An 18,210-nucleotide genomic window follows, 5' to 3' on the forward strand; every position below is an offset into this window, starting at 1 on the left:
CTGCCTGGCAAACCTTTGTCCATCTCTTTATTTTTAGCTTTTCTGAATCACTGCATTTTAGGTACCTCTCATGTTTATAGCATGGATTTAAGTTTTGCTTTATGGGCTGTTTTGAAATAATGGATGAGTTAAACTTTTTCACATTATTAATATGATTGAAATTTGGTATCAACTCTGTCATGTTATCTTATGATAACTTTGTTTATCATGTGACATTTATTGTATTTTTCAATTTGACTTTTCTTCTTTACTTTTTATAATTTCTTTTGATATTTAAGATGTTTGTACTTTATTATAGTAGTCTCCTTTCTATTAATAATTTTAATAGTGCCCTTAATTCCCTTTTTTCTTATTTAAGCTTTGCTGGTAGTTTGAATTATATACTTTGACTACCACCTATTATCTAGACAATAGTCAATATACTTCATTTACTTTCCCTAACCACTGATCTCTCTCCTATCCCTATAGTTTTGCCTTTTCAGTGTTATCATATAAATAAAATCATGTATGTAGCTTCCAATGGCTTTTACTCAGAATCATATATTAGAGATTTATCCAGATTATTGTGTGGATCAGATGTTGTCGTATGTTCCTTTTAACTGCTGAGTTGTATTTCCTTGTATGTTTATGTCACAGTTTTGTTTGCTTTGTTACACTATTTTGAAATGACTACAGTCTCACACATAGTTGCAAAAATAGTACAGATAATCCTTCTTCCCAGCATCCCTAATGGCAATATTTTACAAACCAGGAAATTGATATTGGTACAATATAATTAATTAGTCCATAGGCCTTTTAGATTTCATTCATTTTTACATGCACTCATATGTATGTGTGTGCACGTTTTTTTTACACACCATACATATACCACAATTACAAGCAACATACTGTACTATATTCTCTATCAGCACCAAGGAACTTGCTCCCTAATATTATTATACCTTTTTATGGTCACAAGCCTCCCCTTCTCCGCCCTGACAAACACTAATTTGTTTTCTCTATCTTTAATTCTGTCATTTTGATAATGTTATATAAATGGAATTACACACAGTATGTAACTTTTTGAGATTGGATTTTTTCATTTAGCACAATGCCCATGAGATCGATCCAAGTTGTTGTATTTATCAATAGTTCATTTCTTTTTATTGTTGAATATTATTCCATGATAGCGATGTACCACAGTTTGTGAAAGCTGAATGAAAAAAATACATTGTATATGTTTTCCTTCACAGACGCTGGGGAAAAAAACCTTAAGAATTGCCAAAGTAATGTTACAATACATTTTTTATACATGGGTGAAATCATTGAGTTAAAAATATTAATCTGCATAATTTTTTTCTCTTTCATAGGAATCTTTGCTATAGAGATTTCTGACATGCGAAAAGATTCTTCACATCCTTGGGAAAGGTCAAAGTTACAAACGTTTTTTTTTTGCTATATGATTGCATTTATCTTTTGAATGCTTGACAATGTTAAATGTATTTATTAACTTTGTGCCTCTGAATCTGTGTTCTCATGTGCCGTATCACAGTGGTCCAAAATGATATATAGAAACAAAAATGCATATGGCTCTTTCTATCCATGCAATAATAGTGAGTGTAAAATCTGCTTACTTCACTATTGAACACTGTTATGTTAACTATCCGGAGTAAATAAAGAAGCTTATAAAAAGAGGGAAAAGTGTTTTTACAAAACTGATTTCCTTTCCTTTCTTGATATCTCAAATAATTGGTTGGTTAAATTTTTTCTTTGTGATTTATGCTTTCATGGCTGGTGAAGTTGTGCCAAAATAGGCACAGTTTACCAATACTGGCCTGGGACCCAATATTCCATTTTGGAACCAACCTGACATAAATTCCAGGCCATAATCTGATTTCAAAGCAGCAGATAGTAGGAGTGTGTCAGAGTTTTAAAATCCATAGTATTGTACCACTAATTAACATACATTTTCTGCAATTGTGTTTATCTCTACTATTTTTAGAAAGGTAGGTGATGCTATATTTGTCAAGAATGTAAGATTTTAAAAAAATGTGTGTTTTAATAAGTTTTCTTTAAAACATTAAAGTACTGCAATCAACTTAATTGCCATTTTATTTATTTATTTATTTTTTGCCTATGGCAGGTGTCTATGATGTAGAGTAATAAGTTTAATGATATTTTCCTATTTCTCTAAAATCTCCTAAATCTCATTTTTTCTCTCCATAGGCTTTGGCTTAATGTTGATATTAAAGCCTGGACAGTACTGTATTTTACGTTTGATATAAGCTATTTGTATTCTTGCCATTTTAATAAAAAAAACCCTAAGTCCTATCATTAATAATAGTCTTATGAAGTAGACAATTTCTCATTTTATATAGCAACCATGCAGTATCACTGCAGTAGGATAGTGTCCTGATTTAGGTCTTGTCTAATAATTAGCACAGTGATATTTTACTATAAATTCATGCTACATATTCATTTTAGTTTGATTTTTGAAAACTTTGAGGTTTATTCATCTAGTTCAAGACATCATTATAGATTGGTTTTAAAAATTGAATAATTTAAAATAAGATGCCCTTTTGGGGAGCATGGGTGGCTTAGTCAGTTAAGCATCCCGCTCTCAACTTAAGCTGGGGTCATGACCTCACAGTTCATGGGTATGAGCCCCACATCGGGTTCTTCTCTGGCAGTGCAGAGACTGCTTAGGATTCTCTCTCTCTCTCGCTCTCACTCTCTCTCTGCCTATCCCCCTCTCAAGTGTTCTGTCACTCTCTCAAAATAAATAAACTTAAAAAAAATAAGATGCCCTTTTATAAACATTTTAGAGAATAATACATAAAAAGTTGTTCTTGCTAATATTAGTATGCTGATAAATGTAAAAATTAATGTTTACCAGGTGATGCAATGACCTAAGCACTAGGTTACCACAACATTAATTTTAGTTTATGTACCTTCTAGAAAAGCTGACAAGGAGTTGAGTGTCGCCTGTCATTTGCACTTAATATATGTTGTATGTGGAGGGCAGTATGTGGGGAGGGGAACATGAGAGAGTAGGAATGAAGTATGAGAGAAAATATTTTCATACTTGGTTAGAAGTATACTGTAGTTGACTTGTCCCATTAATTACAGAATATTTAAAGGAAAATTATATAGTGAATATAATGGGGTAAACATTATCCAAAGTTTGGGAAACAGCAACTATATTCTTTGTTAAAACTCAAAGAAAGGATTTTTTCTTATGGTAATATTTTAAGAACACATATCATTTTAAATGAGATTCAAACCACTTGAGATAAGTACATAACAGCCAATTGATATGGTAGAGACTGTCTAAAGCAATAAAATACACAATGCAAAAACTATACAGACATATTCTTTTCTTGATGATAAAGAAATCTGAAAAAGAGCTCTCAGCTTTGAAATGTCACTTTCAATACAAAACATCCGCTCTTGCTGAAGTAAGGGTGTTTTGAAAGAAGATTGTTAACGCTTTGAGTTAAATATCTCATAGGTGCTGGGTCTTAATGCCCCTAAACTAAGTTCCAGCAATGTCTCCCCCTTGCATTCTCTGCCCTTGTTTCCCCTGGTAGAGTGTCACCAGGTACCATGTCAGATTCCTGAGCCCTGAGCCCACATGCCACCTCAGGTCAGTCCCTTCTGCTCTCATTCCACATTCACTCAACTTAAATATTAATGGCTACTACACAATACTGCTGAAAGAAATTAAAGAAGACATAAATAAGTGAAAAGACATCTCATAATCATAGATTAGAAGGCTTAATATTGTTAAGATGGCAATATTCTCCCAAACCATCTTCAGATTAAACATAATTCTTAATCAAAATACCAATGGAGGGTTTTTTTTTTTTTTTGCAGAAATGGAAAAGCCAATCCTAAAATTTATATGGAATTGCAAGGGACTCAGAATAGCCTAAACAATCTTGAAACAGAAGAACAAAGTTGGAGGATACACATTTTCTGGTTACAAAAAGTTACTACAAAGCTGCAGTAGTCAAAATAGTGTAGTACCAGCATAAGGATAGACATATGGATGAATGGAATAGAATTGAAAGTCCAGAAATAAACCCATACATTGATGTTTGACGAAGGTGCCAAGACCATTCAATGGAGAAAGAACAGTCTCTTCAGTAGTGATGTTGGGACAACTGGATAACCACAGGCAAAAGAATGAAGTTAGACCCTTACACACCACATGCAAAAATCAACTCAAAATGGTTTATATATCTAAATACAAGTGCTAAAACTATAAAACTCTTTGAGGAAAACATAGAGGCAAATCTTCACAAACTTGGATTTTGCAATGGTTTTTTACATATGACTTAAATGACAAGCAACAACATGAATAGATAAATTGGACTTCATCAGAATTAAAAATATTTGTGCATCAAAAGACACTATCAAGAAAGTGAAAGAGCACACCTGGGTGGCTCAGTAGGTTAAGCATCCGACTTTGGCTCAGGTCATGATCTCACTGTTTGTGTATTCAAGTCCCGTGTCAGGCTCTGTGTTGACAACTCAGAGCTTGGAGCCTGCTTCAGATTCTGTGTCTCCCTCTCTCTCTGCCCCTCCCTGGCTAGTGCTCTCTCTCTCTCTTTCTCTCTCTCTCTGTCTCTGTCTCTAAAAAGTAAATAAACATTAAAAAAAAAAAAGAAAGTGAAAGATAACCCAAATAATAGGAAAAAATATTTGCAAATCATGTATCTGATAAGGGTGTTAGTATCCAGAAAAATAAACAATTTTTACAACCTAACAACAAAAAAAACTCAATTTAAAAATGGGCAAAGGACTTGAATAGGCATTTCTCTAAAGAAGGTAAAGTCAATATGTAGATGAAAAAAGATACTCAACCTCATTAGTAATTAGGAAAATGGAAATTAAAACTACAAAACAAATCACTTCACATGCACTATGATGGCTATATGGAAAAGATAGACAATAACCAATATCAGTTAGAATGTGGAGAAATTGAAACTCATTGCTGGTGGAAATATAAAGTGGTACAGCCACTGTGGAAAACAGTTTGGCAGTTCCTCAATAAATTCAACATAGAACTACCATATGACCGAGCAATTCAACTCCTAGGTATGTATCCAAAGAATTAAAAAAGTATTCAAACAAAAATTTGTGCATGAATATTCATAGCAGCTCTAATTCACAATTAGCAAAAGATGGAAACAACCCAAATGTCCAACTGATGAATGAATAAACAGAATGTGATGTATCCCTACAATAGAATATTACTCAGCCATAAATATGAATGAATTACTCATACATGGTACAACATGGATAGCCCTTGAAAAGGAAGTAAAAGAATCCAGACATAAAACTACATATTTTAAGATTTCATTCATATGAAATATCCACAATAGGCAAATCCAGAGAGACAGCAGATTAGTGACTGTCAAAGGACAATGGGGAAGGACTGCTTTGTGGGTACAGGGTTTCTGTTTAAGGTGATAAACAAGTTTTAGAACAGATAATGGTAATGGTTGTACAACATTGTAAATGTACTTAATGCCACTGAATTGTACAATTTTAAATGGTTAAAATGGTAAATATTAAATGTATTTACCACAATAAAAAAGCCATTTCCTCAAGGTTTCTCTGACTCCTAACATTGGTCTAACTGGCTCAGATTCTCCTGTAAAAACATCCAACATTTCTCCTTTTCTCCTTTAACTGTCCTTTAAAGGACAGTTGTAATTAATTGTATAATTATTTGTCTATTATCTGTCTTTCCTTCTGTACTATAAGATACATCAAGGCAAGGGATGGTATCTACCTTCACCACTATATCTGCTAGGGTGTAGCACAATGTTTGACACATACTAGGTATTCTGTAAATTCTTCTGGAACAAATAAAGGAATGAATTATCCTCAATTCCTAGCAAGTCTGTCTCCTAAATATCTATGGAATAAATCTACTTTTCTCTCTTCTCACTGTAATTCAGACCATAATAAACTCTAAGTCTAGAATAATGGAACAGCTTCCTATTTAATCTCTCTTGTTTCAGTCATACTTCCATTTAATCCATTCTCCACACTGTCATCAAAGAAATAGTTTTAAAACACAAATACAATCACATTCCTCTCCACACATATACCCGATGAGTATCAGATTTGCCTTTAGACTAAAGTCCAAGCTCTTTAACATTGCCTTCATAGGTCTCTCTGATTTGGTGGTTCTTTTTTTAATCTCTTGAATGTCGTATCTCACTCTTCCTACCCTACACTGATATATTACTCTGAATTACTTTCAGCACTTGGAACTGTTTATGCTTTTTTATCTCTTGACCTTTGCACATGCTCTTTCCTCTGCCTGGATTGCTCATTTTCTTTCTCTCCCATTTCCCCCCTCAGCCTGGAAAATTCTTGTTTGGCTTAACATTGTGTCCACAGCACCTATCATAGTGCCTGGCACATAATATGTGCTTATCAAATAGTTGCTTTAAAAAATGAAAGTCTAACTGGATTTCTTGTTTAACTTCTATTTGTTATTAATTTTACTTATCCTTTGTGCTCCATTGCATTCTTATTGTGTGGTCTTCTTTGTATGTTATACCTGCTAAGACTGTGAGCTCCATGAAAGCAAGGAGAGTAGTCTGATTTATTTATCATGGTACAGACTATGCTAGACTTATGGTGGCTTCCAGCTAATATATATTTCACTGAAAGAATATAGAGTATAGGTAGTTAAGATCATAGGTTCTAGAGCCCCACTGCTTGACTTTACATCATGTCTCCACTTACTAGCTGTGTACTTGGGTAAGTTAAACTTAAGCTCTCTAAACTTTATTTCCCTTATTTGTAAAAGATATGTTTATAATAGTACCCAACTTAAGATAGTTATCATGTGGATTAACTGAGATAATAATATATCTCGAGTCTTAATATGTCTCAGTATAATGTCAGACAATATAGTAGGTGGTCAGTAGATGTTTTTATTATTTGTTGAATTAATAAAGAAATCTATAGGTTTGAGACTCAAGAGAGAAAACTTGGCTGGAGGAAAAGATTTGGTAGTTCTCAGCAGGTATGCAATATGAGATCAAACAAATGAAAAACAAGGTAGGGGAAACAAAAAGTAGTTCAGGAAGAGAAAGATTAACTATAGCTTACCAGATGGCTTAGTTGTAAATACTACTTCACAGTCATAACAATGTGAGCACTGAATATAAATCTAAGAAAAATTATAAAATTAATGAGAGGATGAAGGAATGGGAAAGAAGCAACGTGTGATAAAAGGCTGAGAAGGAACTAAAGCTACGTTTTCTTCTTTCATAGTGATAAGTCAATAGATATGCCCAAAACTGAAAAATCAAGAAATAGCAATATAAGTATGTTATTTAACGATAAGGATACCTAAGCAATCAGCTAAAGAGGTAAAAATGATCGTTTTTTGGAGGGAGAAATGTAGAGATGAGAATGAGGCTGGCTGAAGACTTAATAACCTTGAAGAACTGTTTGAATCTTTTATAATATTGATTAAAATCAAAACAAAAATGCATAAAGATTAACTTTTTCTATTCTTTTGGTTTATAAGAGAAGATGAAAGATGGGTCAATAGTTAGAAGGCTTTTGAAGTCTTCTCTAACCCCATCAGCTCTCAATTATTTTACCCTTCTCTGACATCCTACTAAAATGCTTACCTTTTTAGGCATGTATCATGTAATGCCTTGTATTACACATATTTGTGTTCATGTACTCGTTTTCTAATAGACTTTGGATATTTTGAGGTGAAAGAATATATTTTTACCCAATTATATCTTTATCCCCAGACTTCTCCTTCATACATACATGACAGGTAGTCTTTATATGTATGTTGAATGGATGAAAGTATATTTAACTGTGTCTCCACTTTATGTGTTTTTGCTTTGTTTCATCAGATATATTTGGACTCAGTTTTTAAGTTTTTTTCATCTCTCACCATACTGAAAATGTAAGTGGTTATTTATGAATGCTAAGATGATTAAAAGATCTCTAAATTTTGAACAAGATAACTGAATTTATTAGCATACTAAAACTAGTTTTCCAAAACAACCTACATTATTCTAATGTTCTAGAGAAATAAAGTACATTTATATCTTTTATAGCTTTACAGCACTCTATTTCATTATCTTCATGTACTTCATAAATGTTCTTTCCCTTACTTGTACACATTGGGGCCTATTTATGGTGTTCTCTGGTAATGAGAATATATACATTTTGTTCCTGTACCTCAAAACATTTCCTGAGTCAAAACTCCAGTTCTTCCCTCTCTCTGTCTTCCTTTTAATGGCTTTATTGAGATATAATTCACATGCCTATAATTCACCTATTTAAAGTATTTAACTCAATGGTTTTTAGTATATTCACAGAGTTGTGCAACCATCACCACAGTCTAATTTTAATTTTTTTTTTAACGTTTATTTATTCTTGAGACAGACAGAGACAGAGCATGAACAGGGGAGGGTCAGAGAGAGAGGGAGACACAGAATCTGAAACAGGCTCCAGGCTCTGAGCGGTCAGCACAGAGCCCTACGCGGGGCTTGAACTTACGGACCGTGAGATCATGACCTGAGCCGAAGTCGGACGCTTAACCGACCAAGCCACCCAGGCACCCCCACCACAGTCTAATTTTAGAACATTTTTGTCATTCCAAAAGAAAAAACATACCCATTAGCCACTCACCCTCCATTCCCCTCTACACACTCAACCCCTTACCTTAGGCAACCACTAATCATATTCTGTTTCTCTTCTTTGCCTATTCTGGCCATTTCACATAAAAGGAACCATACAACATGTGGTCTTTTGTGACTGGCTTCTTTAATGTAACATAATGTTTTCAAGGGGGTTCTATTTTATAACAGGTATTGGTACTTCATGTTATAGCTAAATTACATTGCATTATATGGATATACTGCATCTTATTTATCCATTTAGAGGCTGATGAGCATTTGGATTCTTTCCACCTTTTGGCTATTATGAATAACCATTTACATACAAGTCTTTGTATGGATATATCTTTTCTAAATGTACCTAGGAGTGAATTTCCTGGGTCATATAGTAATATTTTTAGGAACTTCCAGTGTGTTTTCCAAACAGCAAATTGACTTGGATTCCTTGTTGAAAATAAACTGGCCATAAATATGAGTTTATTTTTGGACTCTCAGTTCTGTTCTATTGACCTACGTGTCTCTGTTTATGCCAGTACCAGTCTGTCTTGATTACTACAACTTCGTAGTAAATTTTGAAACCAGGAAGTATGGTTTCCTTCAACTTTGTTTTTCTTTTTCAATATAAATAATAAAACATTTAGCTACTCTGAGTGGCTTGCATTTCTGTATGAATTTAGGATCCATTTGTCAATGTCTACAATAAGGCAGCTGGTTTTGATCGGAAGTGCACTGAATCTATTCAGACTAATTCAGGGAATATAGCCTTCTTAACAATATTGAGTCTTCTGACCCATGAATGTGTGATATGGGATATGTAGACTAATTCAGGGAATATAGCCTTCTTAACAATATTGAGTCTTCTGACCCATGAATGTGTGATATGGGATATGTTTTCATTTATTTAGGTCTTTTTTGATTTCTTTAGATAATGTTTTATAGTTTTCATTGCATCTCTTTTGACAAATTTATTTCAAAGTGTTTTATTCTTTTATATGCTATTCAGTTATTTTTAAATCTTATTTTCATATTATTTATTGCTATTCTATAGAAATATAACTGATATTTATATAATGATCTTAAATCCTGCAACCTTGCTGAACTTTTGATCTAATATGTTTTTAGTGCACTCCTTAGGACTTTCTGGATATAATATCATGTCATCTGCAAATAGAGTTTTACTTCTTCCTTTTCAATATGGAAGGAAGTTTTTTGTTTGTTTGTTTGTTTTATTTGTTTTGGTTTTTTTTTAGTCTGTTTCCCTGGTTAGAATCTTCAGTAAAATGTTGAATACAAGTGATGAGAGAAGATATCCTTGTTTTGTTCTGGATTTAAGAGTAACAGTATGTAGTCACAGTAAGTGTTGTTAGCTGTGGGTTTGTCATAAGTGCCCTTTGTCACATTGAGGAAGTTCCCTTTTATTCCTATTTTGCTCCTTTTTTTTTCATGAAAAAGTGTCCTTTTACTTTTACTTTCCTTTTACTTTCATTCTATCTTTGAATCTAAAATGTATATTTTGTAGACAACATATAGTTGGGTCTTGTTTCCACCCCCCCCCCCCCCCCCCAGCCTGGTCTATCACTGCCTTTTGATTAGATTGTTTAACATTCACATTTAATGTTATTATTGGTATGGTTAGATTTACCTCTACTGCTTAACGTTTTGTTTTCTATATATCTCATCTCTCTTTTTCTGTTGCCATTTTAGTGTCTTCTTTTGTATTAAGTGAATATTTTCTAATACAACATTTTAATTGATGTAGTGACTTTTTAGCCCTAATTTTGAATTATTTCCTTAGTGATTGTTCTATACATTATAATGTAGATCTTAACTTATTGGAAACTACTTCATATTTTTATTAACTTAATTACAATGATATATGAAAATGTTACTCCTATATAGCTCTATTCTCTCCCTTTTTGTATGTGTGTATATAAATAAGTATAAGATATATATTTTATTTATTTATAAAATGCAATATTACACTTTAATAGGTACTTCATGTAATTTTATAGTTTTTAAAAAGCTTAGAGAAGAAAGGAGAGAATAAGTATACAGAGAGAGTTAAAAAAATATATTTGCCTTCTTATTTGCCATTTTTAGTGTTTCATTTCTTCTTGTGAATTCAAATTACCAACTGGTTTTATTTCCTTATGCCAATATAGTTCTTTTACCACAAATCCCCCTTGTGATGTTGCTGTCAAATGAATTACATTTCTATATAGGCCCATTAGTATAATTATATACATATTGTTTTATATAATTGTTCATAAAAATTATTTATTTTTAAAATTGTGATAAAATACAGATAACAATATTTAATGTCTTACCCATTTTAAATGTACAGTTCAGTGGTATTAAATACTTTCATATTGTTGTGCAGCCATAACTATCATCTTCAGAACTCTTCATTTTGTAAAACTGAAACTCTGTGCACATTAAACAATAATTCCCCATTCCCCCTTTATCCAGCCCTTGATGACTACCATTAAACTTTTTGTCTCTCTGAATTTGATTACCCTAGATACTTTGTATAAGCTGAATTATGCAATATTCGTCCCTTTGTACCTGGCTTATTTACTTAGCATAATGTCCTGAAGATTCATCTATGTTGTAGTCTGTGTCAGAATTTTCTTCTTTTTAAGGTTGGATAATAGTCCATTGTATGTATATACCAAATTTTGTTTATCCATTTATCCATTGATGGACGTTTGCATTGCTTCTGTCTTTCGGCTGTTGGGAATAATGCTGCTATGAGCATGTGTGTACAAATATCTCTTTGAAACCCTCCTTTCAAGTCTTTTGTGAACATACATAAAACTGGAATTACTAGATCATATGATATTCTACTTTCAATTTATTGAGGAGCTGCCATAATGCTTTCTCTAGCTGCTGAACCATCTTATATTCCCCCCAAAAGCAAAAGGTTCCAATTTCTTTATGTCCTTACCAACACTTGTTATATTCTGGGGTTAACTGGAATGTCTTTATTTCACTTCTATTTCTGAGAGATAGTTTTGCTGGATATAGAAATCTTGAATGACAAGTTATTTTGCCTGGCATTTTGCATGTCATCCTACTGCTTTCTGGCCTGTATTGTTTCTCATGATAAATCAGCTGTCAGTCTTTTGGAATTCTCTTAGAATAGTTGAGAAGTCAGCTGTTAATCTTATTAAGGTACATACTGAGTGGTTTTTCTCTTGTTCCTTTCAAATTTTTTGTTTTGTTTTTAGTTTCAACATCTTGAGTATGATATGTCTGGGTATTGATATTTTTGTGTTTATCCTACTTGCAGTTTGTTGTGCTTGTTAGATGTGTAGGTTAATGTTATGTCAAATTTGTGACTTTTCAGCCATTATTTCTGGAGGTATATTTCCTGCTTCTTTCTCTCCTGTTCTCTGTATTCCCAGTACATGTATATTACTGAGTTTAATAGTGTCTTACATTTCTCTGAGGCTCTGTTCATTTTTCTTCATTTTTTTTTCTTTTTGGCCTTCAGATTGCATACCCAAATTCATGGATGATAGTTTGTAATTTCTTTGGAATGTGGTTAGAGAGTGCATCTTTATTACTTTTAGTTGAGGTGGGCAGATATTTCATTTTGGTTTTGATTTGCAATTCCCTCATGATTAGTGACGTTGAGCACCTTTTTATGCAGCTATTGGACATGTGTATACCTTCTTTGGTAAAATATCTATTCAGATCCTCTGCCCATATTGTATTTGGGCAGGTTGCCTTTTTCCATTTGGTAGGTTGCCTTTTTATTCTGTTAAAGGTTTCCTTTTCTGTGCAGAAGCTTTTTGTGTTTTAAATTTTTGTTGCTTTACATAGAGGAAATTTTATAGCTTATATCTGTACATTTAGTAAAATGAAGACCAAATTTCATAAACAAGAAAAGTGAAATTTATAAATATCTCATTTTTGTCCCTCAGGAAATTAAGAATTATTATTTTATGTTTATTTCACTTTTTGAGGTAATGTTAATTATGTGTATGGTAACACTGAGATGGTATCTATTTAGGTATGACAAATATGGTGCCCTGTTTTAATGATTTAAGGAAAAAATCCATCTTCTGGTTGCTACCTACTTAGATGTATTTTGTTGAGCTATATTTAAACCAGTTTTATCTCAGTATAATACACACACTATAGTAATTATTAATGCATTTGCATCATCCCTTAGGCTATAGCATCCTACATAATAGAGATACTATTTTGCAGTATTCTGAAACAGAAGTCTTCCAACTCTTCAATGTGATAGAGATGTCTCCTGGGGTGCCTGGGTGGGTCAGTCATTGTATATCTGACTTTGGCTCAGGTCATGATCTCACTGCTCATGAATTCAGGCCCTGCATCAGGCTCTGTGCTGACAGTTCAGAGCCTGGAGCTTCCTTTGGATTCCATGTCTCTGTCTCTCTCTGCCCCTTCCCTGCTCATGCTCGCTTGCTCCTTCTCTCTCTCTCTGTCTGTCTCAAAAATAAACATTAAAAAAAAGAAATATATTCTGCTTCCTCAGTTTTCTTAAAAGGCCGTGGAATCTCAAGAATTGTTATTAAAGAATGAGTTTCTTTAATGGTTTCCATCAAAGTCAAGATAATTTGAAGTAAGCCTACTGCAAGGACAGCTAATTAACTTCATCTGTGACTATCTGTACTTCAAGATAATGACCTCTAGACAAATAGGCCTACAGTTTGCTTTACTTCTGATGACAGTAATGGAGAGAATCAAGAACATGTCTCATGGTTATCTTGTTTCTGCTATTTTCAAAGGAAAATGGTTTTTTTGTAGGTATAATTGACATGACATTATATTAGTTTCAGGTATACATTATGATTTGATATTTGTATATATTGCAAAGGAAAATGTCTGTTTTTAAGTATAAGCTTAATTTGGTATTAATTTTGTATAGCTCTTCCTATTTTTCTTTCACTGGACTACTGCAACACTTTTCACCAATTTAGCCTTATGCACCAGTGGCTTTCATTTAATAGATGTCCAATAAATATTTGTTGAATGAGCACATGAGTGAAACCTATTTTTTTACATTTATCGGGGAAAGGGTTTCTCTCAGTACTTTTCCGTAACTCCAGGAACTCACTGAAATTGCACTCCAGTGCATGCAGTCTTAAAATGTTTCCCATACATGTGCCAAATGGCTGGTAAAGTACATGCCTATCCATTGGCAATATAGACTCTGCTCTACAGAAGGATTCTCTTCAATTGCATTTACATTTTTGAAACATGGCCACTTATCTCCACTTTGTAAACATTTCTAACTAAACAAAACATAGCTTTAGTGAGTCTATGTAATGATTCCCATAATCATTTCTTCAGAAAGAAGCAGACAGCAGATCTTTACAAAAGTGAGTGAAAGGCAAACTGAAGAAGGTGATCACAAGCAAGAAACAATTCAAGAAAACTTCCTCAGCATCCTGGAGTTGTTAAAATTTGGTAATGAAGTTAACCCATGATGAAAATACGTGAATATTTTCAGGACTTCTATTTTGAAGAAGGCAATTAATTCTGGATTTTGTAGGCATTAATATGAGGCCTGATTACCTCTTTTAGAGGAAAGCCATATTGAATGCCTTAAAGAAAAACGCCACTTAGTAACAACCACACAGACTGGTAAAAACTTTTTATAATAGGTGATTGAAAGTTCTGGGTTTATGTATGAACCCACATAAATGTATATGTATATATAATATGTTCACATAAACCCAGAACTTTCAATTTCCTATTGCAAAAGTTTTCTCTGTTAAAAGTTCTAAACTATATTTGTGATCAGAATTTTACACTTGCTCTAGAAAAAGGGGAAGAGCTTTTTTTTTCTTCAATTTTGTACCTTGATTGAATTATAGCTACTGCTGTAACTGATCTGCTATTGCATCCCCAGTGTGACATCTTTCAGGTCCCTCTGCTTATCTACAAACCTCAGTTATTTGTGAAATTTGAGTTGTTCAGAGACAAGGATTTTTAGCAAGTAGATGAAAAGATAAATGACTTCAGATTTTCAACAAGCTCCCATCTAACAATAGGTTAACCTTCAAAGGTTTTGAAACAAACATCTTCACTGGGGTAAGTGGGTAATTTGTACATGAAATAATAGAATAGTATCTCCCTTTATAGCAATGAATGGCAGGTTTATATAGGGTAGTTCTTGATGAGACAGAATGAATAAAAATCATCTATTTGAGGAGTTTCCAGAGATCATCAAAACCAAACAAGGCAGACTATTGTCCCTCTGTGTGCTTCTTTGCATTATCTTCTTGTGTATTAATGCTCATTGTTTTAAAGCTATCTGGGGCAAAATAAAACAGACATCTCTGAATTCTACAATGGGAAGTAGGAATTTTTCTTTTTCTGGCAAACAATGTTTTTGTGACCATGATCTCATAGGATCACAGACCTGACATCTGATATGCCAGATATTTTTGCTTCCTTTCCTTATGTTCATGTTTTGTATCTTAAATTCCTCAAAGGTGACCTTGAGAAAAAGTCACCTATAGGGATGAGAGAAATATTTGATCTCAGTTTTCTGTGTTTTATTATTAGAAAAATTTAATCATGAATACTAATAATAATAGTACTTAGCAATACTTCACAGAAGGTACTTTTTATTGTTAAGTATTACAACCATACAGAAAAGTACACAATACAAAAGTTTAGTGAACTAAATTGTCGCAAATACCCATAGAACTACTGGGTGAAGATATGGAGCACATCAAGTATCTCAGCACTTATCTTGGCACCCCATCTCAATCACTATTCTTGTCTTCCCAAATAACCAGTATTCTGATTATTTTCTCCTTCTTCCTCTTCTTCTTCTCCTCCTCCTCCTCCCTCTCCTCCTCCTCCTTCTTCCTCCTCTTCCTCTTTTTCTTCTCCTTCCTCTCCTTCTTCTTCCTCTCCTCCTTCTCCTCCTCCTCCTCCTCCTCCTCCTTCTTTCCTCTTTCTTCATTCTTCTTTCTTGTATCCAAAACAGAGTTATAGGTTTATTTTATATGGCATAATTTGTAGTCTTTGCCCCCTCAACACTGTTTTTTCTTTTTAAATTTATTTATTTATTTTTTAATTTACATCCAAAGTTAGTTAGCATATAGTGCAACAATGATTTCAAGAGTAGATTCCTTAATGCCCTTTACCCATTTAGCCCATCCCCCCTCCCACAACCCCTCCAGCAACCCTCTTTTGTTGTCTTTATTTAAGAGTGTCTTATGTTTTCTCCCCTTCCATGTTTTTATATTATTTTTGCTTCCTTTCCTTATGTTCATGTTTTATATCTTAAATTCCTCATATGAGTGAAGTCATATGAAATTTGCCTTTCTCTGACTGACTAGTTTTGCTTAGCATAATACCCTCTAGTTCCATCCACGTAGTTGCAAATGGCAAGATTTCTTTCTTTTTGGTGGCCAAGTAATACTCCACTGTATGTATGTGTGTATATATATGTATATATATATATGTATATGTATATATACATATATATATACATATATACACGTATATATATACACATATATATATGTGTATATATATATACACATATATATATGTATATGTATATATACACATATATATACCACATTGTCTTTATCCATTCATCCGTTGATGGACATTTGGGCTCTTTCCTTACTTGGGCTATTGTTGATAGTGCTGCTGTAAACATTGGGGTGCATGTGTCCCTTTGAAACAGCACACCTGTATCCCTTGGATAAATACCTAGTAGTACAGTTGCTGGGCTGTAGGGTAGTTCTATTTTTAATTTTTTGAGGAACCTCCATACTGTTTTCCAGAGTGGCTGCACCAGCTTGCATTACCACTAGCAGTGCAAAAGAGATTCTCTTTCTCCACATCCTCCCAACATCTGTTGTTGCCTGAGTTGTTAATGTTAGCCATTCTGACTCGTGTGAGGTGGTATCTCAATGTGGTTTGATTTGTATTTTCCTGATGATGAGTGATGTTTAGCATTTTATCATGTGTTGGTTGGCCATCTGGATGCCTTTTTTGGAGAAGTGTTTGTTCATGTCTTTTGCCCATTTCTTCACTGGATTATTTGTTTTGGAGGCATTGAATTTCATAAGTTCTTTATAGATTTTGGATACTAACCCTTTATCTGATATGTCGTTTGCAAATATCTTCTCCCATTCCGTCAGTTGCCTTTTAGTTTTGCTGATTGTTTCCTTTGCTGTGCAGAAGCTTTTCATTTTGATGAGATCCCAATAGTTCATTTTTGCTTTTGTTTTCCTTGCCTCTGGAGACATGTTGGGTAAGAAGTTGCTGCGGCCAAGGTCAAAGAGGTTTTTGCCTGCTTTCTCCTCGAGGATTTTGATGGCTTCCTGTCTTACATGGAGGTCTTTCATCCATTTTGAGTTTATTTTTGTGTATGGTGTAAGGAAGTGGCCCAGGTTCATTGTTCTGCATATCACTGCCCAGTTTTCCCAGCACCACTTGCTGAAGAGACTATCTTTATTCCACTGGATATTTTTTCCTGCTTTGTCAAAGATTAGTTGGCCATATGTTTGTGGGTCCATTTCTGGGTTCTCTACTCTGTTCCATTGATCGGAGTGTCTGTTTTTGTGCCCATACCATACTGTCTTGATGATTATAGCTTTGTAATACAGCTTGAAGTCCGGGATTGTGATGCCTCCAGTTTTGGTTTTCTTTTTCAGGATTTCTTTGACTATTTGGGATCCTTTCTGGTTCCATACAAATTTTAGGATTTTTGTTCTAGCTCTGTGAACAATGCTGGGGCTATTTTGATAGGTATTGCATTGAATATGTAGATTGCTTTGGGTGGTATTGAAATTTTAAAATACTTGTCCTTCCTATCCAGGAGCATGGAATATTTTTCCATTTTTTTGTGTCTTCTTCAATTTCTTTCATAAGCTTTCTATATTTTTCATGTGTAGATTATTAATCTCTTTGGTTAGGTTTATTCCTAGATATTTTATGGATTTTGGTGCAATTGTAAATGGTATCAATTCCTTGATTTCTCTTTCTGTTGCTTCATTATTGTTGTATAGGAATGCAACCGAAATCTGTACATTGATTTTATATCCTGTGACTTTGCTGAATTCAAGGATCAATTTTAGCAGTTTTTTGGTGGAATCTTTTGGGTTTTCCATAGAGTGTCATGTCATCTGTGAAGAATGAAAGTTTGACTTCCTCCTGGCTGATTTGGATACCTTTTATTCCTTTGTGTTGTCAGATTGCTGAAGCTAAGACTTCCAATACTATGTTAGATAACAGTGGCAAGAGTGGTCATCCCTGATCTGTTCCTGACTTGAAGGGGAAAGGTATCAGTTTTTCCTCATTGAGGATGATATTAGCAGTGGGTCTTTCATGTATGGCTTTTATGATCTCGAGGTATGCTCCTTCTATCCCTACTTTTTTGAGGGTTTTTATCAAGAAAGGATGCTGTACTTTGTCAAATGCTTTCGCTGCATATATTGAGAGGATCGTGTGGCTCTTGTCCTTTTTTTTTATTGATGTGTTATATCACATTTATTGTTTTGTGGATATTGAATGAGCCGGGCATCCCAGTTATAAATCC

At 33.7% G+C, this 18,210-nt stretch overlaps 1 protein-coding gene across 9 annotated transcripts in view; it reads left to right on the forward strand.

Moving 5' to 3' along the window:
• Nucleotides 1-4,083, forward strand: part of TSGA10 (testis specific 10) — a 161,977-nt gene extending 157,894 nt beyond the window's left edge. For 7 of the 9 annotated variants that reach the window (XM_045054089.1, XM_045054087.1, XM_045054090.1 and 4 more), the window contains one exon: nt 1,350-2,077. In XM_045054089.1, coding sequence (XP_044910024.1) covers nt 1,350-1,374 — 25 coding nt within the window. In that variant the 3' untranslated portion in view covers nt 1,375-2,077. Of the gene's footprint in view, nt 1-1,349; nt 2,078-2,205; nt 2,318-3,855 lie in introns of those variants that run through there. The other 2 variants (XM_045054085.1, XM_045054084.1) reach the window with 2 other exon arrangements.
• Nucleotides 4,084-18,210: the final 14,127 nt, after the last annotated feature.

Source organism: Felis catus, chromosome A3, assembly GCF_018350175.1.
Source record: "Felis catus isolate Fca126 chromosome A3, F.catus_Fca126_mat1.0, whole genome shotgun sequence".
Lineage (NCBI taxonomy): Eukaryota > Metazoa > Chordata > Mammalia > Carnivora > Felidae > Felis > Felis catus.